Below are 27,894 nucleotides of genomic sequence, written 5' to 3'. Positions count from 1 at the left end.
GAGGTTGGGTGGGACTTGACGGCGCCAGCGACTGTTGAGTGCCGCGGCGGTGGTTACGCAGAGGAGCTAAGAAGGGGCGAGAGCGAGGAAGAAGAGTGGAAATCGGGTGAGGGGGGACAACTTGGTGTTCGCCGGTGGTGGTGCAGTGGTCTCAGAGAATTTGTTTTTTCTATTATTGTTGTTGTTGTTGTTGCTTTATGTGAAGAATATGATAATGAAGGTATAGTGGTAGTGGTGGTGATAGTAGTGATGAAGGAAATGATGTGGTGGTGTCTTTGAATTGAGTGACGGTGGTAATTAGGATTTAGGATGGTGGTGAGGAAGAATTTTGGTGGTGGGTTTGGGATTGGAAAAGTGGTGGCGGTAGGGTAATTTGAAAATTTCAAATAATTTTTTTGGATTTGAATAGTTTTGTTAGCAAAAGTTTATATTTCATGGATACAAATAGTAATTTTTTTTCTATGGGTAGATATGTTAGCGTTTTCAACTTTTGTAAGTACAAATGGTAGTTTACTCTTTAAAAAATAAATTAAAATAAAATTAAATACTATCAGTCAAAAATAAATAAGTTCTAAGTTTCGAAATAGAAACTTGTTTTATGGGGCTTATTGAGGATGGCATATCAATAGGAGAGTGAATTTTGATTGATAAGGACTCATAAAAAAAGATTGAAGTAATTGAAGAGATGAAGAAGTTGATAAGTGAAGCTAATTGATGGCAGTTACCTACATAGTGTAAAAGAGCAGGAACGACTACTTAATGATTAATGTATGTGGAAGTTATATTTAAATTTGATTGGTCGAAAACTCTTATAAATAGGTGAAGGTTCGAAGAAAAAAGGATTGAAATCTCATGTTAGAAAATACTTTCGTACACTCATATCCCCAGCAAATTCTTGAGTCTGCTAAGAAATTTCTTTTCTGTAGAATTCCTTCCATATTTTTTACTTTCAATTTAAATTTTCTATCATTTTTATTTTTTATTTTTTTACAAATTTATCTTTCCAATAAATTTACTTTTCCATTTTCTTTTAAGATTTAGCATTTTGTTTTTTATTTTAAAAGTCTTTCAATCTTATCGAAAGTAGTTTACTGTTTTATTTAAATTTAATATTATTCATTTTAATTTTAGTTATTTTATTTTTAAATTTATTTGCTTTTCTTTTGTTCTTTTAATCGATTGAAATAATTTTTAATGCACTTTCAATAATTGATATTCATAAAAAGGAGTAAATTTTGCTCACAAAATTTAAATATTGAACCACTTCAATTTACTAAAAATTGGTAAAACAAATACTAAAACTAATTTTTTTGGGAGAAAATAAAAAAAATTGGGTAAGCAACATCCCATTGTGGTCAAAATAAGGGGAGGAATCTCACACGATTATGTTTTGTTTTAATTTTTTTGTTTGTGTGGTTTTTTTATTTTTGTTGTTTAAACAACAATAAAAAATATAAAATAAAATACCTATCCTAAATCAGATATAATAATTTTTTGGACAGCTTCACAAGATTCAAATCAAATAGCATAATTGAGATTAGTTCAATTTTATTTGCTTCTCTACATATTCAATTAAATTATACGTATCAGAGTCTTGTTAATGTTGGGAATAAGGAATATGACCACAATTTAATCAATTATGTGTCAAATAATTTGTTATTGTTGTTATATTAAAATGTCAATATAATAAGGTCCTTAATTAAATTTAGGAATTTATCATTATGATAGTGATCATAATATTGAGAGATAAATCTTTTATAATTTAATCTAAATTATTCTTTGTCATAGGATTATTAAAAAGGATATTAATAATCCGGAAAAATCAATATATATCAATATATATAATGGTTTTCATTGGATGAAAATTAATAGATCTCATTTATTAAATTATATATATAGATGGTGCCTAAGGATATGACCATTGAATTGACTTACTTTGAGAGTTCATAATGGTTATAATTACGGTATATTTGTCAATAGGATATTCTCAAGATGAATATGGTAATAGAGTTTCCTTTAACTTGCGACTGTCATGGTAATTAACAATGTATTTATTATACTTTGATTTCGGACATCTAATACCCTAGGGTGCTAGTTGAATGGATATTGGGTATGATTTAAATACTTATAGAATTAATTATTAGTCAATAAGGAATCCGTCAACTCTCATTAAAGAATTTGAGCTCTATAATTATAATGACTAAGACAAATAAAACCTTGGCCAAGGGGATTAAATGAATGAAGAAATGAGTTTCTTAAGTCATTCACAATTTATTATAATAATGGTAACAAGTTGAGTTTGACAATTAAACCATACTTTAAGAGTTAATCAAGAGTTGTAAAGATGGAAGGAATTATACTTTGTTCTTCTAATGTTCTTAGTAAAAATATATTACTTCATACTATCGGGTCATTGAGGAGTGTTACTAGACACCAACCTTAATTAGTAAATTTAGTATGACTAATTTACTACCCACTTAGTATTGAACCTATGGGGTCACACACTAACGAGTGTTCTAATCTTTGCTATATAATTATTTAATTATTTATTTGATTTGATCAAATAAATAATTATATTAATTCAAATGGAATATTATTATATTCTTTACTAGCACCAAGAATATAATAATAGTATGATAATTGAGAATATTAAATGAAATTTGAGAATAATTAGTTATTCTATTTCTAAATTTGGATGAGATCCTACCTGGATTCTTTTTCAAATTGAGTTATAATATGATTCATAAATTTGAAGAATTCAGATTTAGAATTTCAAGATATAATTTAACTTTGAATTGAGATTCAAATTTAAAATCAATAACAACTTGACAGGAAAGTGAGAAGAATTTTATGGCATGCAAAGAGTTGCAAGTAGATGTGGCAAAACGGGTCGAACCGCTAAACCCGCTAAAAAAAAGGCGGGTCGGGTTAGGATTTGAAATCCGCCAAATCCACACCGCCAAATTGGCGGGTTTTGGCAGGACGAGACGGGCTGGTCCGTCGGGTCGAAGATTTTTTTTATTAAATAAAAGAGTTATTACTATTATAAAATTAAAAATTATAGAATTTTTAATTTTTTTTTCATTTTTTGTTTTTATTCTTCTTATAGTTATTAACTTTATTTATTTTATTTTACAATTTCGTATATATGCTCAAATTATGTGACTTATTTTTTAAAATAAAGATGATTCTATTGACAAATATTATTTTGAATAATTTTATTGAAGTTAAAAATAAAAAAAATAATTAAAAAATTATATTATAATTTGACTTTTTTTATTGTATTTGATTTTTTAATTATTATTTTTGATTAATTTTAATGAATTTTATTTTTCAAAAAAAAAAGTCAAGCGGGTTAGTCCGCCAATCTGCCATAAAAGTGGGGCGGGCTAACATTTTGAACCCATTTTAGTTGGAAGGGCCGGCCGATCCGCCCCGTTTATGGAGCGGGCCTAGGCGGGACGGGCCGGCCCGCTTTGCCACCCCTAGTTGCAAGAGGTTTCTCAATTTAGATCATCAGATATCTATTGGTCAAGGATTTGACAACAAATGTTGGTCTCGATGTGGATACGCATAGCGCCTTCGTACCACCGAAGGAGAAAGTGATTTTTACTAAAGCGTCTAAAGGTATTTAGATATGATCTATGTATTATTTATAGAATAAAGTTTAAGCACAAAAATAAATCTTTAGGATTACCTTCTTTTCTTCTGTTGCGTATTATGAACATATGGTAATCCTCCGGTTAACAGCTTCTAAATTTTATTAACTAAATTAACAACTTCAGATTTACATCCATCAATAAAATCATGCAAAAAATATAAAATGTTCAAACAATTTGTTACACAAATTATGTCTCTCAATTCGCAATTCTAAACTAAAACAAGCCCTTCCAAATTGCAAAAAACTTATGTTAGATGATAGATTTAGGAGGAGAGCTACCAAAACAACCCGAAATTTAACTTCCATTAGAATTTTTAATAAAACAACTAAATCCAACCAAACTCAAATCAATAAACAAACTAACATCACGGTTAACTTTAAAATTAATTATTTGTATCTTTATTTGTAATATTTTATATTATTTTTAATAATAAATCATTTATAACAAGTAGTATGTATATACTAAAAAAATCCACCATGCAAAATATATATATATTATTATTTTACGTAATTTTAATATATATTTTATATATGCAAGCATGTGATTAATTCTTTTTATATATACTTATTATCATTATTTCATTTTTATGTTGACAAACTAAATTCAACACAAAATTAGTTTAATGTAGTTTGATTAATTATAAAGTTGGTAAATAATCTAATTTTTTATAATATAATTTACAAACTATAAAAGTTTAACATGTTATGTTTATATATAAAAAATTGACCATCTATATAATATATATATTAAAATACATAATATAAATTAGAAATATATAACACAACATATATATACAAAGACACGATGTTTAATTTTTTATGTAAATATAATATTTTTTTTTAAAATATACCGTTAAAAACTAAAATAAATACAAATGTAGAAAGAAAAAATAATCAGTTGGGATAGATTCACCCCTTTTTGACCATCATCAATGAGCTCCACTCGATTTTTCTAAAAAAATATTTTAATATTTATTTTTGTTTTAATTTATTATTATAAATAATAACTTTTATAGTTTATTTAAAAGAAATGTTCACATTTATTGAAATTATGAAATTTATTTTGACCACAAGAAAATTATAAAAATTATTGCCTATTTTGTTAATTTTTTTTGGTAAATTTTCCTTCTTAATTAAATATACCTAATATTAATACAATTTACATTAAATATCTATTATGCATAGACATAGACATAGATACAGAATATAACACGTACACATGAGATATATAAATATTAAATATTAAATTTTAAATTTTTATAAAATATATATAATATAAAATATTTTTAAAATAATTGTAATGATATTTTGATATATTATTAATATTAAAATATAAATTAATTTTTTAATTATTTTAATATTTTATTTTAATTATATAAAATATTTAAAATATTTTTTATTTTAATAAATAATAATATATATTATTATTAAATTTATTTTAAAAATATATGTTAAGTATAAATTTAAATGACATATATTATTGTTTAGATGTGTTCAAAATTTTTGTTTTTATTAAAACATAATGGACATGCAGACACCCCCTTAAATCGGGACGAGGGATATTTAGGCAAAAAAAAAAAAATGTTCCTGCAGGTTAGATTTTAAACGAATACTCAGGCGAGACAAAATATTTTACAAAAACAAAAAAAGAAAAGAAAAACAAAGAATTATATATTAATAAAAAGAATAATTGAAGAAAAAGGGATGACTAGGAACGAAGAGAGGAGAGAGCAGTTGTAGTCTCTCTCTGGCCAGAGAAGAGAGGGCTAAGACTGAAAAAGAGGCGCTGCCTGTAACCGTCGCGCCAAGCTTTCTCCACCGGTAACTAACTACCCTACACCGGATCTTCTTCTTTCTCTTCGATCCTCCTCCTTTACCTTCTTAAGCTCTCATTCTCTTCTTTCAGAACTTCGCCTTCAGCTTCCGCCTTCTTTCATGGAGCAGGTCAGTGTCGTAATGCCCTGCGTTTTGAGCTTCTCCATCATATATTAATTCCACTGATTCTCTTTATCTTATGATTTTTTTTTGTTAATTTTTTTTTGGCAGTACGAGAAGGTGGAGAAGATAGGTGAGGGAACATACGGTGTCGTTTACAAGGCTCGTGACCGCGTCACCAACGAGACCATCGCCTTGAAGAAGATTCGTCTCGAGCAGGAAGATGAGGGCGTTCCTAGCACCGCCATTCGAGAGATTTCCCTCTTGAAAGAAATGCAGCACAGAAACATAGTTAGGTATACATCTGCCAACTGTTTCTTAGTAATTGGTTATCTTATCATCAATGAAGTTGATTTCCTCAACGCTAATTCAAAGGCTATAGAACATAGAGAATTGTAAGGTTAACTGGTTATCTTATCATTATTTGGTGTATTTGATACGTTGATTTTTCTGTAACTTGGAATTGAGCTGGTAGTCTGGCACATGTATAATAACAGATCTGCACAGAATACCAGTGCGAAGCATTTCAGCTATACTAAATGTGTGAAGCTGGTTGATTGCTTTGACATGTCTTTGTAGGGATTAATAGCCGATTATTTCAGCATTCTAAGCTCGCACTGATGATGTTGCTGATAGTTTGTTCCTGTATTGATTAAGCAATTATGTGTATTTTCCTAGGTACATTCCGGTGCTACACTTAGACAATGGTAACATTGTTTTACTATCATCACTTTTCTAATTTTGTCTGCATGTTTTTATCTTTAATTCCAGCCAGTGTATGTTTAATTGGTGAAGCTGTCTGATGATATTGTTGGATAGACCCTGTCAATGAATTTATCTGCGTCTTTATTTAGTCTTTTTATTGAGTTATGCCTGCTGATTGTGTGGATGGCAGGTTGCAGGATGTAGTGCACAGTGAGAAGCGATTGTATTTGGTTTTTGAGTACCTTGACTTAGATCTAAAGAAGCATATGGATTCATCCCCAGAATTCGCAAAAGATCCACGACAAGTAAAAGTGAGTGTATCAGCTTTTCTAATGGCTGTTTAATAGTTTGTTGTAACTAAAATTATAATTGAAAGAGTGAGCATGGAGCATGGAATATAATCATATATCCTGTCTTTCCATGAATCAAATGAAGCATATATAAGAGTCAATGTCATATATAATTATAGTTAGTTGCATAAGTTTAGCTTATCAAAATGCAGGTCCATATATATTTTTCTTCTCTCATCAAGCCATCATGTTCATGTTAGCTTCCCTTCCCATTCTTTGTTTGCCTGAATGTGATAGCAACAGGTTTGGCTTAGTTTACAAGAGGAGAGGTAAGTAGTTGACTGGCTGATTTTAACTGTTTAGTCCCTATTTGCTTCTAGTTGGCTGTCTGTCTGTTCTTTTTGAGCAGTTGTTCTAGTCCTAGCTGCTGCCTATAAATACTAGTGGTTAGTTAGTTTTTCAGTTTTAGTCAAATTTCTGTAAAGTCTGTTAGTTCAGGAGAGGAAGAATTCTCTCCACATTTGGTAGTTCCAACCGTGTATTCCAATCAGGGATTGTGATTTGCAATCTCTAGTTCATCAATAAAGCCTACTGATTCTGCTAATTTCTGATCCTATCAGAATGTTTACTCAAGACCTAAATTTCCACCTTAGCATGTGTCAATATTCATTAAAAATATTATGCTTTATCATTGATTGACAAAGAGATGTGCTAAATTTGCAAAAGAGGACTGGATAATTTGGAATTTGAATTGTGTGACTGTGATGATCCTTTCTGCAGGTGTTTCTTTATCAAATTCTCTGTGGCATTGCTTACTGTCATTCGCACAGAGTTCTTCATCGTGACTTGAAACCTCAGAATTTGTTGATAGACCGAAGCAGTAATGCTCTAAAGCTTGCAGATTTTGGACTGGCCAGGGCATTTGGAATTCCTGTTAGGACTTTTACACATGAGGTTTGTGTGCCAACTTATGTTGGCTTCTTATCATTCATGGAGATAATAAAATTTTGGAATTTATGGGCCTTGGTACAGGAAAGAAATGTGTAAAGTTGAATCTTTTGGAAGTCCGGACATAATTGAAAAACTTACTTTTGTATAATGATAAAACAGCACCACAGATCTCTTAGACACCTTTTGTACTTTTTGTTATTTATACACTTCTGATCCAGAATTATGAGCTGGATGGCCTTCCGTAAAACTAAATAAACAATTACTGAGAAGATGATGGAAACTTGTGTGAGGATGTTTGGCGGTTGCTTGTAGGTGGTGACACTCTGGTATAGAGCTCCAGAAATTTTGCTTGGATCTCATCATTATTCTACTCCAGTGGATGTTTGGTCAGTGGGATGTATCTTTGCAGAGATGGTAAACCAGCGACCTTTGTTCCCTGGGGACTCTGAAATTGATGAATTATTTAAAATATTCAGGTTAGTGTTGAATGACTTTTTTGATGTATGAACTTAGATATTTGAATATCTGAGTATCCATGAAGGGAATATAATAATAGAATTTTCCCTTTTTAGATGAAATTGGCAGGATGTATGACATATTTATGTCATAACTCATAAGGCTACAGTTGTTATCCATATGTCTGTCCTACATTTTTCGACATCTGATTTTTAGTTTTCCTTATGCTTAGCATTATTGCATAGTTTGCTTTACTTCAAAGTTTGAACTGGACCATCAATTTACCGTCTGGAATGTAGTGTCAAAAATATGTTCATAGCTGTTCCTCCCCATGATTTATTGAAGTTCCTTTAAATTCCTTATTCATTTCTGTAAAAAGTCAAGTCAACCAAATATCCATGCGTGAAGCTTTATAATATAGAGATCTTTGTAGGTATTGCAATCAGTATGATGCAACGGATGTATGCTTGTTTGCAATAAATAAAAATAAACAATGCTACATATTATATATGCTTATGTTTTTACATCTTGTTTCGTACATGAAGAATCTTGGGCACACCAAATGAAGATACGTGGCCTGGAGTAACTTCGCTGCCTGATTTTAAATCAGCCTTTCCCAAGTGGGCACCTAAGGTAATTAAGTGGGACTTTGTCTTTGGCTTGAATCAACTATGTTGGGTTGCCACTGCTTAAGAATTATCTTATAATTTGCAGGACCTTGCAACTGTGGTTCCAACTCTTGAGCCAGCTGGGCTTGATCTTCTTTCTGTAAGCGCAACATCGCATATTCGCATTTAATATATAATTATAGAAATGTAATAATCATCAGTTTACTGTGGTGATAAAATGAAATCAAAGGTTATATGCTATCCATCATTAATGAGAAGAAATTCCTTTCTGTTGAGAAATAAGCATAAAAGAAAAATACATCTCAATGCAGTAAATAGAAAGCTAAATATTAGATCTCACAAGGTTATAGATCAGAAATATTTGGTGCAATACTGATTGAACACAAATTTGGTGTGCTTAAATCATCATACACAAATATTCCTTGTCTCAGCTGTTTATAAGGAATTTTGATAGTCATAATTGATAATTCTTTGAATTTATAATATTCACTGTTTCAGAAAATAGGGGAACAGGGAGATACATTGCTAACCTTTTTCTATTATCGAACTGGTGAATGACCCTTGAATGCCAGCTTGCTTTTCCTAAAGATAGTTGTTCCCTTGTCAGTTTTTCACCTGTTTGGTGGTGGGATTATTTGGTGATGATTTCCAGAATTTGACATATCATATAATGAAGGATCCCATTATATTTTTGAAGTTACTTCATCCAATGACATTTGAATTTCGTTCATTCATATTATTGTTTAAATACTCATACAAATTCTTATTGGCTTTATGAGTTTTCTTTATTGTAGATATTATAGACGGAAGATTTATGTGCTTCCTCAATTAGTATTGTTGATTTTCTCTGATTCTTGCATTAACGTGTACTCCAGAGTATGCTTCGCTTGGATCCCAGCAAAAGAATTACTGCCAGGAGCGCTCTTGAGCATGAATACTTCAAAGACATTAAATTAGTGCCCTGATCTCTTATCTTAACCGCACAAAAGTGTCTATAGTAATGTGTGTAGCTTTTATGGGTTTTGACTGTCAGAAAATTGTGTACTATCCTTGTTTTCTTTAATGCTTTCGACCAAGCAATATTTCATTTATTTGTTTTTACAGATATACTTGTAGATTAGGATTGGGTGTGATTATGTTACTATCTATTACCCGTTTCATGTTTTATTTCTCAGTGCAATGCACCAGGCAAATTCGGTTTGCTTGGAGTGTTATATACAGTACTGAATGCTTCTTGTAGAGCAAATGGATATTCCTACTGGCGTGGAGCATGTAAATTTGACATGTATACTCCTGTTAGATGCTCTTCTCTGCACTCTCAATTTGCCGATGAACCATATAGTGAACGGATGCATGAGTTTTTTTAATCATATTATTACTAGGAAAATAATATTATCCTCCTATTTTGATAGTCATTTTTTTATAAATTCATGCAAACATACAATAAAAAAAAATGATGTGTAGAGTGGTTTTATAAAAAATAAGTGACTAACAGTTTGATCTATTAATAGTTTTCAAATTGAAACTAAGTTTTACATTCTGAACTATTCCACAAAGAATTCCTTTGGATATTATTTAGTAGAGACTTCCTTAAAACACCCCCCCCCCTTTTCTCTCCGCGGTTTCTCCTCTGTAAGTGAGAGATAAAGAGAGAAATGATGGTACGGTAAACTATCAGTCGGGTTTGTTAAATGGAAGAATTTCTATTTATTATAGAGAGGGTTTAAATTGTTGAAGCATTTAACAAGAAATTGAAATTAACTTGTCTTCTTAAGTTGTGGTGTTACAGTTGCAAATGTTAAACTTTATCACTTTCAGAAACACTGGTTGCAGTAGTTAACAATGATAAGTATAAAGGTTGAAAAGTGCTTTAATTCGTCTACTGTTAATAGATTCATTATTCATTAACATAGGCTTGGCAACAACCAATATTCGCTTCTCAACAAGAGCGTATCCTACAAAAAGGATATCAAATATTTGTAGTATGCTTACTTTATCCTCTAATCATGCACTTTATATTTTATCAAGTGGATGTTTTACTGGCTAACGTTGAGCAATGGGTCAAGTCACTCTTGATCGGATCAAGATCCGCTAGTTACAAAACTGAAGATGATCTATTTTGTATATTAGATAATATTTAAGGAGGGAGTAGCTTTTCTTAAACTAAATAGTCATTAGAAGTGGCTTTAAATAGGCTCTTGCGTAATCTTACGAGAGAGTTGCAGTTAATATATATCACTTCATACAACAGTAACACATGTTGCCCTAGGAACTTCACACCAGCTTTTCCATGATGCAGCGGAATCTTTTTAAGTTGTTAGTGGGGGTCATTCAATTCAAGTTTTGATTAGATTCTGCTGCGCATAAATAGCATAAACTAAAGGGACAGACACAGGAGTAGTCTATTAATCAGATATATCTCTCTCTCTCCCACCAATTTCAACACATATGGGAATGGGACCGATTCTCTAACACCACACATACTACAAATTAAACTTGCCTCTTGTTCTTCTTGATTGCTAAATGCTATCCATCCATGAACATAACAAAATGGGGGAATTTTAAGACTTTCCCATCGATCTTTATATGTCGCATTTTAACTGGCTACAAAACCATCACGTGTGTATTCATCATTTCAAGATACTAATAAGCCCATTAATATTTTTAGAAAAGTGCTCCTCTTTTTTATATAAAAAAAATATAGATATACAATAAAAATATTAAATAATATAAACAATAAATATGTCAGATGTTCAATTTAATAGGTATGCAGATGATTATGTTTATTATTTTTAATTAGATGGTTATTTATTTTGATTCGATTTACTTATACACAATTAACATTTACTGGATGTTCAATTCACTAGGTTTGCAGTAATATTAAAGTTTATAAGATAATTTGGAGGTAGAGTAATTTTTTACTTTATTTGGTCAATTCTATAATCTATTATTCATATTGTTTACAAAAGTCATTGTCTATCTAACAAAATCTATATATAATTTTTTTAAAATATTATTTGTATATCAAAATCACCTACTAAAATAATCTATTATATATATATATATATATATATATATATATATATATATATATATATATATATATATATTTCAATTCATTTTTTGATATATACTTTGTATTTTAATATTTATTTTATATTAGTGGCTAATTTTTGTATACACCTAACATAATAAATTTTTTGTGTGCACCTATCATTTTTATTTAACTAATTTGAAGATAAGTGTAAATTTTAAACAAGTTGAAAACTATAGTAAAATAACTGGATCCACATTTAATTAAAATTTTCTATTAAGAAAAAGGAGAATGGGAATAAGCAAAACAAAATACTATTAGATTCACATTTATTCAATGATAATAATTATTTTAAAAGATACTTATGAGTAGAAAAGTCTAGGACCATCAATTTTTGTGTTTTTTGGCCTGCACTTAATTATTAAAAGAAAAGTGAGTAATTTATCATCATTGGATATAATCTCATACCATTAAAAACATTATTAATGGTCAATTAATAATTACAATATACCAAAATTGTTACCCCCTAACATTCCTCAATTTTAAAATTGCATTTAACCACATCCAATAAAATGTTTCACGTATATTTGTTTATAAATCCTATCCATTTTATATGAATGCATCTAAACATGGGATATTAGATATGTGTCGCTGGAATAAATCCTTACCGTATAGATCAAGTCTAAAGAACGAAGAATTCACTGTTAATTTGACAATTGACTGATAATAATGACCACATTTAGTGCACCTATGACTTTTGATGAGCCCTACGCATTACTTTCGCAATAGCATAACCTGATGAATAATGCAACCGAAATCATTCATCACTTTAATTTGCCTCCTTCCTCATGAAGATATACTTGAAATGTGTTAAAAATGATAAAGAAAATACTTAATTTAGAAAACTACTACTTTCCTACTATTAATTTATAAATGAAAATTAAAGTTGCATATTCATGTAACATAGTATCTCATCATCCAACACAAGCTCACTCGATGAACACATGCACAATAGTTATATTTGATAAATTCTTGACAAATGATACATATCAGTTATCACCATGGATTATTACAATATGTTTTTGTTGAGTCATGAATCTCTCCATTAATAATCAAACATTCAAAGTTCAAACTCACACACTAAAACTAATGAACTAGGATAAGAAATATGAAAGAGGAGGAGCTGTCCCATCCGAACTTGACAAGTGATGAAAAACTCCACCACCACCATTAATATGATACCCTGATGAACGATGCACCCCACTAGAACTCACATCATCATGAACATAATGACCATGGTTATTATTAGTATTGTTGTTGTTATCATCCATCATCATCATCATCGACCCATTCTGATTCTGATTCTGATTCTGGCTATGATTACTATTCTTTCTGCGTTTCTTCTTCTCATAAGCAATACCTCTAGCCTTGGCTTGCACATCCCGAACTTCACGGAGGTAAAGCCTGACGGCGCGTGCACCGAAAGGGTTCATCTCAGGGTTTCCTCCGTTTTCTTCAAACGCCGCACGCAGCCGCCCAATCAGTGCATCAAGGCTTCCCCATGCTTGCTTCAACGGACACGGGCATGGCCCCGGAGGCTGAGAGTTCCCAAAGTACGCACACGTGTCGCTGTGCACCTTCGTCTTCCCAAACTGGTCCAAGTACCGCAGGAATTCCAGCACGTGCGCGCCGCTGCACCGGGACAGTGTTAACGGTGGACGGTGGTTCTTCAGGTACTGCCCGAACGTGTTCCAGTCACGCCTCTTTTGAGACTCGTACCTGCTAAGAGGGACGGAGACTTGTTGCCCGTGTTCTGGTTGCGTAAACGGGTGGTGGTTCCTGGTGTCGGCGCCAGAGGAGTTGTGGTAGCCGGAGATTGCGGCGGAAGCGGCTGCTGCGGCCACTGCGGCAGACATGTTATTAATAAGTACTCAGTATTCAATACTAATTGTGTTTGTTATAATAAATTGGGTTGGGACTTTGGAACATAAATATGTACAAGATAGTTTGCTGTTGAGTACTGTTTTTCAGGTGGGTTTGGTTGGGATTTGTCTAAAGCTATAAGTAGCTGGATTGGAAGTCGGTGATTTTGAAGTAGAGTTAGGAGTTTGGTGTGATTTGGATCATGACATGGGGGGATGGATCCATCAAATTAAAGATGAAGTTGGTTGAAATTTCTTGGTCTTGTTAACCAGGGCTTCACTCAATCTAGCTATATAGTAGTGCAAGACAGAACAGAATTGATGACAAGTAATAATGTATAGCCGTATTTAGAGAAAGAGAAGGGCATGGAGAGTGATAAAATTGTGAAAAAATAAGAAAAGAAAAGAAAAAATGAAAAAGATTTGATGAATTGAATTGAATTATATTATGAAGATAAAATTAAATATATATAGAATATTGTTTACGAAAAATAAAAGTAAAAATAAAATAAGATAAAATAATAAAGACTAAAATTATAATTGAATTTATGTATTTTGTTAGGTTAAATTTTTAAATTATAAAATTTTTTTTATTATTTTTATAGATTAAAATGGAAGAGTAGTTTAATAAAGAATTTAGAGAAGAAATTTGGCAAAGATTTACAAGATTGGAATTTGAGGCTGAGGATTATGAGGGTAGTAGTAGGGTAGGCAAGTTTTGTAGGTATAGGTGTAGGGAGACAAAAGAGGGGTCCATGCATTAGGGGGAGCAAGTGATAGCTGTTTGAATATCACTTCAACAGACGTCATCTCAATATCATTCATCACCATCACCCTTCTTTTTTTTTATTCATCCTTCTTCCTCAATGATTTTAAACAATAATAATAATAATAAGTGGAGGAAAGAAACAAAAGTAGGGGAACTTTCTCTGCCCTACTACATACCTCTTTTAGTAAAGAAAATTGAGTATCATTTAGAAATTTGGACAAAATCAAGTAATGCTGAATTAGGAGTAGTTTTAAGGCTAACGAAATTGTAATAGAAATGCTCCTTGTTTTAAGAAATAATCTAGATTAGTTTAGAGTATAGAAGAGGGTGACATGCTGGTTATGGTTGGAAACAATGAGGAATGAGGAGTGAGGAAGGAACAAGGAAGATGGGCTTGGACTTGTACCGGGGATTCGGCGCCGCAATAGTCTCCAAGTTTCAAACTCTATGGTCTTCTCTCTCACCGTATGAAAAGGGTGGGTTTTCCATGCAGTCCAAAAAAGGTCTTCATCATTTGGGGTCTAATCGTGACAAGAACGATGATACTTAATTATTGAGATGAAATAGATTCAATTATTCAAATCTCCTATCCCTTCCCTTGCATGAAGAAAAATATGACCACTCAATTTAACTACGACTCAAATTTACATTTTATAAAAAAGTTAGTAAAAATTTATAATTAAACCCTTACTAGTGATTAGTTTAAAAAGAATATAATAATTCTATAATATTTATTTTTAGAAAAATGCTACACACAAATTTTTTGTGAATCAACTCTAGCTAAATTTATTAATAAAGTTTAGATAAGTGGATGAGTAAAAATGATGAAAATAATTTTTATTATTGTTAGATCAATTTAATTAGATTTGGTTTATAAAAAGACGTGTATGTATATTATTATTTTTATTTTAAAAATATTTTAAAAAATAATATTTTAAAAAAAATAATTAAAATATATTTAATTAAAAAAATTTTAATATAAAATTTAAATTATAAATCTATATACTATAAGAATTTAATTAAAAATTTGATAAAATTATAAAAAAAAAAACAAGTAGCCTATATTATATTTGTGTGCTTTGGACTGGTGTACACTTGGGATAGGTTAAAGCTAGTGACATTATAGTATTATACCGCAATCCAAAACAAGCTTTTTCATAATTTTTGTTTAACCCATTTTAGAAAGGCCAAAACGGACCTATTCTTTATATACATTTGGAAATAGTATTTTTTTATAGATAGACTCAAACTCACACACGCTACACAACTCACACAGGCTAAACCTCTTAACAGAAAAAAAAAATGGAGATTAGGTTGATCCAGTTGTGGTAACAAGACTTTGTTCAAATCTAGTTACCTAATTCTTATTGGGCTTCAAGAAAGACATGCCTATCTACAATTGTTTCTGTACCATATGATTAAACGTCCAATCATATAATTATTGGTAAAGGCTCCTTTTTAAATGGGCTTATATAAAAAGTATCCTTTTTAAAATACTAAAAAAATTTAAAAACTTCTGACAAAAAACCAAAATAATTAATAAAAAAGAGAGATCCTAGGGCATCAACTTTTATTGTTTTTATTATTGTTTGACAAATACAAACACTAAATTATTTTTAATAAATAAATTTTATTTATTTGAGTATAAATTCTAAAAAACATAAATATAAATTATATATTTTTTATATACAAAATAGCACTAAATATTTATTAGTTATGTAGTATTATTCAATAAAAAAAAAAAAAAAAATTAAAGAGATTAAATGTCTTTGACATAATACGACGAAATAGACACACAAAAATAGTACGAAGAAAAAACCAATGGCTGCACAATTTCTTTATGACCAGTTTAAAATGAGGTAATCAGATTCAGAGGTTTTTTTTAGTACAATTTTATAATGGTTCCTGAAATTTATACAATTATCTGAATTAGTCTTTGAGATCGAAATTTTTTTATAATAGTCTCTAGATAGAGCTCCGAGAACTAGAATAATTCTTGTGTTATTTCTGGTGTTGAGTTAGTTACCGAAGTGTCGATGTAGTCATCTTTTATCACGTTGAACAGTTCCAATAATTACGTGTGACGTAAATTCATTCCAATTTAGATTCAATTTCTGATCCTCTCTCAATTTATAACCCTAATCTCATTGTGCAGTGCACTTCTCCTGTGTTTTTCTTCATCATCTTCTCCATCTTTTTTTTTTCTTTGATTTTGATAGTTTTGATGATTCTCTAAAGCCAACCAATTGTACTTTCTTTAATTGCTCTTCAAGTGTGCCAGCAAATTTTTTCGAACACTACTACGAGAAACTAGATCAGTTATCTTGTCCGACTCATATTACTTTAGATGATGACTATATCATTGAGTCCGACATTATATTCTGCACAAAATTAATTCGTCATGTCTTGCCATTTTCAATATGTATTAAAATATGGCAGAAACCTATATATTTGATATGGTCGACAAAAACTTTTAAGAATGGATTATTTCTTGGTTGCAACATCTCCAACAAGGGGACTGAACTCTATAAATTCATTTTTTTATCCGTTACAGGTCACAAACTTGAACTAAACACCATTATTTTGCCTTCTTTTAAATTGGCTTTTAAATAAATCTTTATCTTTTTTTTATAGTTACAAAAAATGTTATTCTATTTTTATTTGGATAGACAAATTTAAGCAAGTTGGATATTTCTAAAAAATACTTATCTTATGTATAGGTATGTATAAATATTTCTATTTTGATAGTTTTATAAATTTATGGGACAAGTTGATATGATGAAGGGAAAAAAAGAGATGATGAAGATGAACACAGGAGAAGCACTCTCCACAATAAGATAAGGGTTATAAATTGGGTGAGAGATCAAATTAAGTCTAAATTGGAATGAATCCACGTTACCTAGCCATTAAAACCATTCAACGTGGTAATAGATGGCTACATTAGTACTCTGAATGCTGACTCAACACCGAAAATGACACAGGAACTATTATGGTGTCTAGTGTTTTATGACTACTGCAGAAAAATTTGGATATTAAAGACTATTTTAGGTAATTACGTGAATTTCATGAATCATTATAGGAATTTACTCAAGATTCCTCTATTGCGTCTAAATTTCCTCCGTCATGACACCAATGGTGGTATTAGTGGAGAGATGAAAGAATGTTATGACTCTGGTCATTTGATGAAAATAGCGATAAAATTGAAAAAAAAATTTCCTAACTTAAAATTAGGTAAGGATGTAATTGAAATTTAATTATTTTAAATGTTTAAAAAAAGGTTCAAATTAAAATATTAGAAATATTTTAAAATTAAAAAAATGTTATCAACAAAAATTAATAAATTGGAGGTCGGACTTAAATTGATCCCTAAAATTACAATGGACTCAATTTGATTCTCAAAATTTACAATAGTAATTCATGTTAGTTCCTTAGCTAATTTTTGTGACCGACATGTTGATTTTCCACGTTAACTTGCTAAGACATAGACTTCTCACCTAGATTTATACGATTGAGACGTATTAGGCCTCCTAAAACTTAATTGGCTCTTCAATATCCTCATGAAAACGACAGTGACAAGTTCAATTTGAAAATTTTGAGTTCTTGGCTTGATACATGGAAATTGGGCGAGAAATCTAAATCATAAGTTAATGTATAAAATAAGCACGTCATTAACATAGATTAACTCAAGGGCTAATGTGAGTTACAATAATAAATTTTAGGATTTAATTTGAGTCCATTAAAATTTTAAGAATCAAAATAAATTCGACTTCAAATTTCAGAGATCAAATTGAGTATTAAGTATTAACTAATAAAAAAATGAACTTTACCAAAAATATAGTTAAAACTTAAAAGAAACATGTATGAAGATTTTAGAAAAATATTATTATAGGTAAGGTTCAAATTAAAATATTAGAAATATTTTAAAATTAAAAAAATGTTATCAACAAAAATAAACAAATTGGAGGTCGGACTTAAATTGATCCCTAAAATTACAATGGACTCAATTTGATTCCCAAAATTTACAATAGTAATTCATGTTAGTTTCTTAGCTGATTTCTGTGACCGACATGTTGATTTTCCACGTTAACTTGCTAAAACTTAGACTTCTCACCTAGATTTATACGACTGAGACGTATTAGACCTCCTAAAACTTAATTGGCTCTTCAATATCCTCATGAAGACGACAGTGACAAGTTCAATTTGAAAATTTTGGGTTCTTGGCTTGATACATGAAAATTGGGCGAGAAATCTAAATCATAAGTTAATGTATAAAATAAGCACGTCATTAACATAGATTAACTCAAGGGCTAATGTGAGTTACAATAATAAATTTTAGGATTTAATTTGAGTCCATTAAAATTTTAAAAATCAAATTAAATTTGACTTCAAATTTCAGAGATCAAATTGAGTATTAAGTATTAACTAATAAAAAAATAAACTTTACCAAAAATATAGTTAAAACTTAAAAGAAACAAGTATGAAGATTTTAGAAAAATATTATAAATATATTTTTTTACATCTTTTTTATATATTTTTATGAGAAATGTTAAAGAGCCAGCAGAATTTATTGAATTACTGGAAAAAAAATTGAGTTAGTGGCTAAAAATGATAACAAAAAATAATAAATTCTGATAAAATAATTGTAAACAAAAAAATATACATATTATAATTATATATATTATTAACTATATATATATATATTATATTTTTTATAATTAAGATTAAATACGAGTGTATCATACACTTAAAAATTTTTCAACAATTATAATACATTTACGACCTCTTGTGCTTTATAAAAAGAAATGTGTTTTTAAAATGGCTGAAATAAGTCTGTATAGATTTCCAAGCAAAAAGGAGGCGATAGCACGCAGCCAACGCTAACTTCGGAGATTTGTCAATCATGTCTATTTCTAAGACACGGCCATTGCATGCAGAGTTAGTATTCTTCTGACATGTTTTTGATAAAACCAGACATAATAATTGATTTCCTTGCTGGGAGCGATTCAGAATTCCTATGTTCTATAGATAGTAGTTCAAGTGATGAGTTAGCACCTGTTCAAACATGTATAGGATCCTTCACATGACAATCAACTCGTCAAAAGATTTTATAAAATCGAATGATTACACAAGTGAAATTGAGAATGTGCAAAAGCGATAGGAGGAAGGTAGGAATGTACATGTGAAAGGAATTACAACGAAAAAGCAAAATAATAATGCCCATCTTCTGATTTTCTTGTTTCAGGGAAAGAAACCCTTCAAATGTTATTAACTCACCACTTCCATGGTGCTAATTGCTAAATTTCTGCTCTAAATATATACCTACCAAACTCTCCTTTTCCAACCTCCCTGCTACTAGGACAATCTTTCAACTATCCCCAATCCTTGCTTGTGCATCTCTCCGTCTTCGCCTTCTACCTGAGCGACTCAATAGAACTCTTCCACCACCATGGCGTTGGAGCCGGCTAACCAGAGATACACCATCATCGTTGTCTTCATTGTATGCACCATTATCATTCTCTTCATCTGATAAATCTAGCTCAATGGCCCTATCCTGACCTGCTACATGATTGGGGGAAAGCTCAGACCTCAATCGTCTACTAAGGTTGTTAAGGTCATTCCCTTGCCGAACAGCATGCAACAGGAGGAAGAAATTCATTGCCTCTATACCCATTTGGAATCTTCCATTTCTTTCCGGATTAAAACCACCCTCCTCCTCATCTGAATCAAGTCCATTCTGCCGTCCTTCTATAACATAATCTCCAAAAACCACTGCCCCAGGCATGGTTGATGTCACTGTGCTGATAACATCTTCCCGTTCACGCTCCCACTCAAGCCATCTCCATTTCCGTTCATGAGCAGGATCCACTGCACGTGGTCGTGCCAAGGGATGTTCTGCCCGCACATGCTTCCGCAACTCTTTATAGGTCCCAAGAAACGAGCAGTCATCCTGCATGCAGTTTCTTTTCTTTCCATTAAAGTAGTCACGCACAGGTTCCACAACAGTCCAACCTTTAACCTGACCCCTGCATAGTGGGCAAGCAAGTTCTGTGACTTCACTTGTTTCGAGAGGAGAGTTAGAATCCTGTATCACAACGGGAGTATTAATGGAGCCTTGCCCCAGCTGCTGTCCATTCTCTGATGAGAGAACTTTTGTGTAAGCTTTCTTGTATTGATCAAGGCAGTTGGAATGACGAAAGCTAGTTCCACACATGTAGGCACGGCAACCCTTGTCATGAGAGGAACAAAGGAGAAGAACAGCATTATGTGGATACTCCATGCACACAGAACAAGTCACATCTTCAAGCTCTTTCTTATCCAAGACTTTTGAGCATTTCTTCTGGCACATCTCCTCACAAATATCCCTTTTGCAAGAGGCCAATGGGTATGGAGTAAGTCTGTACTGACGAGAAGCAATCCTTTGGCGTCCCTTGCTTCCTTTTGCCATATCCAAAATAACAACAGAACCTGAAATTCGAACTGAAAAAGTTAAAAGGATATCAATTATTTTAGGGATACAAAATAAAAAAATATATATATTTTTTAATTATCAGAAGACTTTTGTAAAAAAATATTATTTTAATTATGAAAAAACAAAACGTCACTGACGTTTTGTAAAAGCACACAACAACGTATAACACATAGTTTAGGTCATCTTTGAAGAATTCACCACTCATAATCCAATATATAAAAAAAAGTTCGCTAACATACATACTATCATATGTTATTCACCCAAACTGTGAAAGGAATCAGTTACTAGAGTGTTATGGATTATTAAAGAATGAAAATTATCTAGATTACACAAGCATTCCAACATGTCGACCAAATATTAAAAGTTCCACAATTGTTGAATGTGGCAAGATAATACAGGTTTTTACAACAGCTTATGTAAAATATCTCCTCAACAAAACCCAGATTAAGAGACAGAAATCAAGATTCCACCATAAAAGCAAAACAAGAATGAACCAGACACATCACTTATCGACACATTCTACAAATATGTACTTATCACTTATCGACACATCCTACAAATATGGGGAGGGTTTGGACAGAAGAATAAATTATATTCAAATGTGGCACGAGAGTACAAGATATGTTCATTGCAGAAGATAACTGTCAGCTTCAATTGTAGATCCAATTCCATAATATAAAAAGTATTAATTTCATTGCAGATCCAATTCCTTAATATAAAAATTGAGCTGGACTTCACTGATCCATGATCTAAAAGATTTATACCAAGAATACTGCAAAAGAAAATAGTACACCGGAGCAACATTTTTTAGTTAACACATCATTACAAACACAAGAGGAGGAGGAGGAGGGGGGGGGGGGACATTCTGTCCTGGGATCACAAAACATAAGCATCGTTGCCTGCCAACATCAGAACCATTAAGTAGCATATCAGCCCTCAACAAATGGTGGTAGATATATGCAAGGAAGATACGGATTGAACACAAGTTGTCTGATCTATAAGAGGTTTTATGCTCTAACAAATTCTAAGGATAAAACCACACCAAGCACCTTCCCTCAATTGTGCCTAAAAGGGAGACAATACATGAACCTCCAATGAGTACAGTTCAATTTACTAAAAAATAAAGAAGAAAGGGCTTAACTCAAATGTGAAACTACATCAGAAGAGTTTTTTTAGCCATGGCAAAATACAACATGAACCTATAAATTAACAATATTTGTTTCTATAGAAGTAGAACAATCTATCAATTACTTTGGATAAAAGGACCCACTCGACAGGGAAGAGAATATAGATATAGCAGATGAGGTATCCTCTAAGAAGAAGCATGGAAGAATGCATTTTTCTAATCCCACTAACATAGACCCTACGTTAGTTCCCTACTTTGGCAGTATTCTTAGCCTAACTTTAGGTAGCACAGGTCAGCTGAGAGAGATTCATCCATGTGCCATGTGGGTGCATGGTGCCACATTATATGACTGCCAGGATAACTAAAAGAACTATCTTTATCATTGTGATGGCTGTCTAAAACATGACTTGTGTAGCACATAGTTAACACAATTGGATAGTACGCTCTTGAATAATAATCAAGTGACATTATCAAATCACAAAATCCATGTTGACAAAACTTCCCTTACTACAAAAATAAAGAACATTTGACAAGCTCATGTAATGGAATAGACCATGATACATAAACTGAAAGAGAAACAAACCAACGCAACAAGGTAAAAAAAACTTTCACGAAAAGATCACATTTATAGCATTTGTAAGAGCACTTAAGGAAACAAGATTACTATCTTAATTTCCAAAATCAAGCTAAATGCAAGATAAATACTAAAAATAAAGAATAGATTGTAGCAACAGTGAAGTAAGCATTCAATTCCAACACTTGAAGAAGCAAACCAAAGACAACTGCTGGAAATAGCCACATTTTGCCAACTCAGACCATAAAGAGGAGAGTAAACTTACCAGCTCGCAATTGAGGTAAATGAATCCCACCGATTAGTTTGAGAGACCAAAGTGCATCTGTTTATATACAAATGGAACAGCAACAACGAGAACAAACAAAGTGAGATGTTCGTATAATTGAGTAAAGGAAACAAGGTGGCAAGATGCAAAGGCAAGGAGAGCAAGCAAAGACAACTAAGAAAGATTAATTAATATAATATTAAACAGAACATGGCGGTTAAATAACAAGCACACGGTTATCAATTCATCCATCCGTCTTAGATCCAATCTTAAACGCTGATAACAATAGTTTTTAAATAAAAAAAAAAACAATTTAATCTAAAAAAAATAAAAAAGGGGAATGCCCATTTGTATGGAGGAGGAGGAAACCAAAGGAAATTGGAGAAAAATCGAAAATTTAAGTTGGGGCAACGAAATAAAGGCCAACTGGGTAATTTGCTTCGTTGGTTACCAGCGAAGGAAATAGATTCGCAAAAATTAAGAATGTTAGATATACGAATGAAAAATTGAAAAAAAAAATCTTAAAAACCAGAGAGAAGATTGAGATGCAAAAGTGAAAAGAAGAGAGGGAGGTTCGTACCAGGCGGCTAAGAAAAAATTGGGGTAAGTAGAAATGGATGAAAAGGAAGCGAATTTGAAGGGAGTTTAAGAGAGAGAAATAATGAGAGAGAAGGGAATAGGGTTCTCCAAGAAAGCAAGGATCGAAAGCAAAGGCGAAGAAACCGATAGAAAGAGGGGAATTGGGGAACGGAGAGAGAAGTGGGGGAAGTTTTTTAATTTTCTCTCTCTCCTAAATCCTAATCGGTTAATCCACTGAGAAAGAAACTGAAAATGGAGTTATTTCTACGCTACTCTTGAGTATGTTAATCACAGTGTGGCAGCACACGCTCTTTCATGGAGAATATGCAACACGCGCTGGCCGATGTAAGTGGCTGAGGCGCTGAGCAGGAAGTGCGGGTTCACGTGCTCTGTTTCCCTCAACCCACGTACCCACCCAGTATAATTCGCAGCACAGTCGAGCATATTCCGTCCCTACGGTTTGGTTTACTCACCACAAATGATTTAATCTGTTTCCTTATTATTTATGACAAAACTGTAAAGTATTGATTTTGGGTTAAAACTTGTCAAAAAAAATTTAATTACTTAATTAAATTATTTAAATAAAAAATATAATTTTTTCACGTGACATGACCATGGGACGGCTCCTACCCGGTTTACGGTGATTATGGGTGTTCAGGATCCGTTCTAGTCTGAAATTTGGTCTAGATCCGAGATAAATTTTATTGGATTCGGATTTTTATTTTTAACCGATATTATTTTGGATTGGATTTAAGTTTTGTTTTGGATCGTCCAGCTCGAAGTTATTTTTTTACAATAAAAAATATATATTTTAATTAATTAGTCATGTTATATTATATTTTTATAATTTAATTAATATTTTTTATATTATACGGTATTATTTTTGTTGATATAACACTTTTTAAGTTTATTTTTAAAAGTAAAATTTTATTATTTTAATATATAAAATTTATTAATTTGCATATACTAATGTTTTGTCGGATTGACTCGATTTAATCCGAATTATTTTTTAGGTCACTTTAGGTCAAGTCAAAGCAGACTCGTTATTCTTTTAAGATCAGGTTTGTGTCTACTTAAACCTGGTCCGATCCATTCCATAAACACCCCTAATAGCGACCCTTTAGAATATTTGTTCCACATCCTTCATAATTATAAAATTGCAAAGAATGTAAAAGAATATTGATATCATGTTAGCACCAGGATTCTTTGACGGATCCTGTTCTAAATAGATTAGAGATCAAATTGACACAAATGTCCTCAATAGAAATTAGTTGCATCTTTATTATAAATAGTTCTATATAAATCGAATTAGGCTAACTCGATTTTACAAGCATCTAAGTAAATTGAATTAGACCAATTTAATTTACTAGAGCAGTAAAGAGAAAAAGTTTGTTCCATAGTAAATCAAACTACGTAATTTCGATTTATAAAAGCAGAAAATTGAATGATAAATCGAATCACCTAAATTTAATTTACTTAGAAGGTTTCTCAACATAATTCGCCTCTTATTCTATTTATTTTTTATTTTTTTATATAAGAATTCAGAGGGCACAAAATGACAAAGTTTAAAACTGCGGTTATAGAGGACAACTCGGACCGTATCTACTGACAAGATAAAGTTACCTATACTGCTAGCAACATTAATGGGGAGGTGAGTACACAAAATTTATTTTCATGTTAGATTAGAAATGTTAGCGATCATTAGTAAATTAGAATTATTATATTATTATATTATAAATGTTAGTTAGAGTAGTCGTACACAATTGTTGACTAGAATTTTTAAATTATAAATGTTGGTGATAATACTGATTTAGAATAGTTGATCATAACTAAATTTAGATAGATAGTAATTATAGTTGAATGTAAAATTGTAGGAATTTTAGTTCTATATATGGTGGGACACCACGATTGAATTTTGCATATATGATATAATTGGACTTTAACTTTGTAGGATAAGAATGTGATCACCTTTTAGCATATATGATAAGATTGTTTCAAACTCATCACGGATGCTATAAGTTTGGATACTTAGCACGACTGTTGATCAACTTAAAACTCAATTAGAGTTAATGTATCTTGTGAATGTCTATTGTCAAATTCGGATTCTAAGTCTAGAAAGTCCTATTGTGCCATGACCTCCAAATTTAATGTTTGAAAAGTACAATGGATATTATTGAATTCCAAAAGTCAAAGAGCCACCACGACTAACTGAAATACTTTTTTCTAAATTGTCATCACTATCTTTAGCTATTATAGGAGACTCCACGTTATCATCATTCCGTAGTACATCTTTTATGGAATCTGGTTTTCTAACCCCGCTGAAGATCATATGATCCCAGGAGAAGTAGCCATCACAATTGCAATCTCACCAAAAGAATGATTATTACCAATTTCTCCATTATGAACGTAGTTTAGATCAATTATAAAGGACAAAGATGCTACCGACACTGTTTTAGGTGCAACTATAGCCATAGACGTAGAGGCAATAACAGGAGCTCCTGACAGTGTTACAGATTGAGGATTCCGATTAGATTCTCCTGAACTGGTGACCACATCTCTAAACTTAGTCAATAATTCATGGGTTCTTATTTTGGAAAACTGATGACGACATAAAACAAAACTTGCAAATCTTCATTACTCTCTATTAGTCGTACTTCACAAAAACACTCATAACAAAAATTGGAATCCTATAAAATAATTTTTTCACATATTTAATACCACAGACTCTTAGTTTCTATATTATAGTACTTTGCAACTCAACAAAACTCATCGATTATCTAATAAAACCACTTATTGAATTCGTATTAATAAATTTTATTTTTTTCACATTTTTTTCTTAATCGTTACTCTCCAGTATACAATAACTAAAAAATTATTATTAATATCCATTATGAATACAACTCTAAGAGGAGCAAATGTTTTGGTTGTATTTATAAGATATAACAAACTACAATAAACCGATTTATTGTAATTTTTTTGTATAAGCAAATCAAATTAAGCTGAACAGATTTACTAAAAGATTAAAAAATGACGTAATTTCTATCCTGTTATAGCAAATCAAATTGGTCTAATTCAATTTACTTGAATGCTTACTAAATCAAATTTATATGTAAATACTTGAAGCAAGTTAGCCATATTTAATTTATATATGATTGTTTAGGAGGTCACGTGTAACTAATTTTTATTTAGGACATGTGTATAAATTTAATTTTCAATTAATTTATTGATGTAAATTACCTTAAGATATATATTTAAAATATATAAACCAACACATATATATCCTGATATACATAAAACATATTTCGTAATTAAGTGCGGCGTCCCGCTACACTTTCCTCCTACCTCACGATTTTTTTAAATATAATCTATTTATTATATAAAAGAAGAGTTGCAAAACAGTGACACCCGTTCACATATTTCAACACCTGTCCATTTTTCAACTGTTTTTGGCATTTCTCCAATTGACACGTATCTTTATTTCTATTGAAATTACAATCCTATTCTATATATACATTAGTAATTACGTATCCTGCCCTTTTTCCACTGTTGCAAGGTTCTTTTGCTTTTGGCTTTTTGCTGGAACAAAGACAAGAGTGGCATCAGCAATCCCATCCTCAGCAAGAACTTCTTACCTGGTGTAAGGTTCTCAGGGGAATCGTTTGTCCAGTGGATTGAAGGGAGTGAATCGAGCAGCAATCCCAAAACCACCATTTAGCTGGAGAAAGTGAAAATACTAGCTTTTTGATTGGATGATTGCGCGCCTTCAGATTGATTTCAAAAATTTTCAATTTTCCATTCAAATTCTAAAACTGTTCTACACTCAAACCCTCTCTTTCACTTGAAAGAAGATATTGCAGCAATCCCAATTAAAATTTCCGCCCAAATTTGATTTTAAAGGAAGTGGTTGTACAGCTGATTGAGCGGGAATTTTTCCGCTCAAATTTGGCCCAATAAAACAAATTTCCTAATTCATCTATCTCCTCATGCTCCCATTCACTCTCATAACTACCCTCTTTTTTTCGAACCCCCCTGACATTCTAAAACTCTCATTCTCATCCTCTGAAATCTTTTTCCATTGAAAATCTTGAGCGGGAAAACAGGAGATTGCGTTCCCAATAAGAAGAAGGTGTGTCACCGGCGATTCTCTCTCATCCGTTGCTGCCGGAATGTCTCAGACGGTGTCGATCCCCCGTGACAACACCTCCACAGATGACATCACCAAAAACGCCCAAGCATCGTCGAATGGGGTGGCTGCCGCTGCTACGAGGCTGAGGATCTTCATTAAGTTTTACTCAATGTATGGGCACGTGGAAGGCCTAGCAAGGAGGCTGAAGAAGGGCGTGGACGGCGTTGAGGGAGTGGAAGTGGTTCTCTACAGGGTGCTGGAGTTGCTCCCGGCAGAGATTCAGAATATGGATACCATTTTTATAGTTTATTTTTTTAATTAAAAGTTGAAATCAAGATGATGAAATTGTTTAATTTTTTAATTTAATGATTCCGTACAAAAGAAGATTTGCCATTAGTCCAGC

The 27,894-nt window shown here is 31.6% G+C and overlaps 3 protein-coding genes across 5 annotated transcripts; 1 reads left to right on the top strand and 2 right to left on the bottom strand.

Moving 5' to 3' along the window:
- Positions 1 to 5,250: 5,250 nt before the first annotated feature.
- Positions 5,251 to 9,915, top strand: LOC112792320 (cell division control protein 2 homolog). Of its 2 annotated transcripts, XM_025835510.3 has the most exons (9): positions 5,251 to 5,482; positions 5,568 to 5,605; positions 5,708 to 5,892; positions 6,492 to 6,612; positions 7,372 to 7,545; positions 7,855 to 8,018; positions 8,544 to 8,631; positions 8,713 to 8,766; positions 9,503 to 9,915. In XM_025835510.3, exons 2-9 carry the CDS (start codon positions 5,597 to 5,599, stop codon positions 9,590 to 9,592), a joined length of 885 nt encoding a protein of 294 aa, XP_025691295.1. In that variant the 5' UTR covers positions 5,251 to 5,482; positions 5,568 to 5,596; the 3' UTR covers positions 9,593 to 9,915. The 2 variants fall into 2 exon arrangements, with proteins under 2 accessions (XP_025691295.1, XP_072069376.1); XM_072213275.1 differs by having other exon boundaries at positions 5,362 to 5,605.
- Positions 9,916 to 12,654: 2,739 nt separating this feature from the next.
- On the bottom strand, positions 12,655 to 14,272 carry LOC112792319 (protein G1-like1). Its single transcript, XM_025835509.3, has one exon. The coding sequence runs from the start codon at positions 13,575 to 13,577 to the stop codon at positions 12,816 to 12,818; it is 762 nt and encodes a 253-aa protein (XP_025691294.1). The 5' UTR covers positions 13,578 to 14,272; the 3' UTR covers positions 12,655 to 12,815.
- A 5,161-nt stretch (positions 14,273 to 19,433) lies between these two features.
- Positions 19,434 to 23,844, bottom strand: LOC112792317 (uncharacterized). Of its 2 annotated transcripts, none has more exons than XM_025835507.3 (3): positions 23,367 to 23,844; positions 22,787 to 22,843; positions 19,434 to 20,817 (listed from the first exon to the last, which is right to left on the bottom strand). In XM_025835507.3, exon 3 carries the CDS (start codon positions 20,795 to 20,797, stop codon positions 19,718 to 19,720), a length of 1,080 nt encoding a protein of 359 aa, XP_025691292.1. In that variant the 5' UTR covers positions 20,798 to 20,817; positions 22,787 to 22,843; positions 23,367 to 23,844; the 3' UTR covers positions 19,434 to 19,717. The 2 variants fall into 2 exon arrangements, with proteins under 2 accessions (XP_025691292.1, XP_025691293.1); XM_025835508.3 differs by having other exon boundaries at positions 19,434 to 20,829; positions 23,367 to 23,839.
- Positions 23,845 to 27,894: the final 4,050 nt, after the last annotated feature.

This window comes from Arachis hypogaea, chromosome 13 (assembly GCF_003086295.3).
Source record: "Arachis hypogaea cultivar Tifrunner chromosome 13, arahy.Tifrunner.gnm2.J5K5, whole genome shotgun sequence".
NCBI lineage: Eukaryota > Viridiplantae > Streptophyta > Magnoliopsida > Fabales > Fabaceae > Arachis > Arachis hypogaea.
Note: the sequence above shows the minus strand (reverse complement) of the source record. Positions and strands in the feature narration are given on the sequence as shown.

Bases quoted from the DNA above. Each gene is read 5' to 3' on its own strand.
- LOC112792317 (XM_025835507.3), bottom strand. From the start codon at position 20,797: ATGGCAAAAGGAAGCAAGGGACGCCAAAGGATTGCTTCTCGTCAGTAC.
- LOC112792319 (XM_025835509.3), bottom strand. From the start codon at position 13,577: ATGTCTGCCGCAGTGGCCGCAGCAGCCGCTTCCGCCGCAATCTCCGGC.
- LOC112792320 (XM_025835510.3), top strand. The intron at 6,613-7,371 runs GTGAGTGTATCA...TCCTTTCTGCAG, and splicing joins AAGATCCACGACAAGTAAAA to GTGTTTCTTTATCAAATTCT. The intron at 7,546-7,854 runs GTTTGTGTGCCA...GGTTGCTTGTAG, and splicing joins TTAGGACTTTTACACATGAG to GTGGTGACACTCTGGTATAG.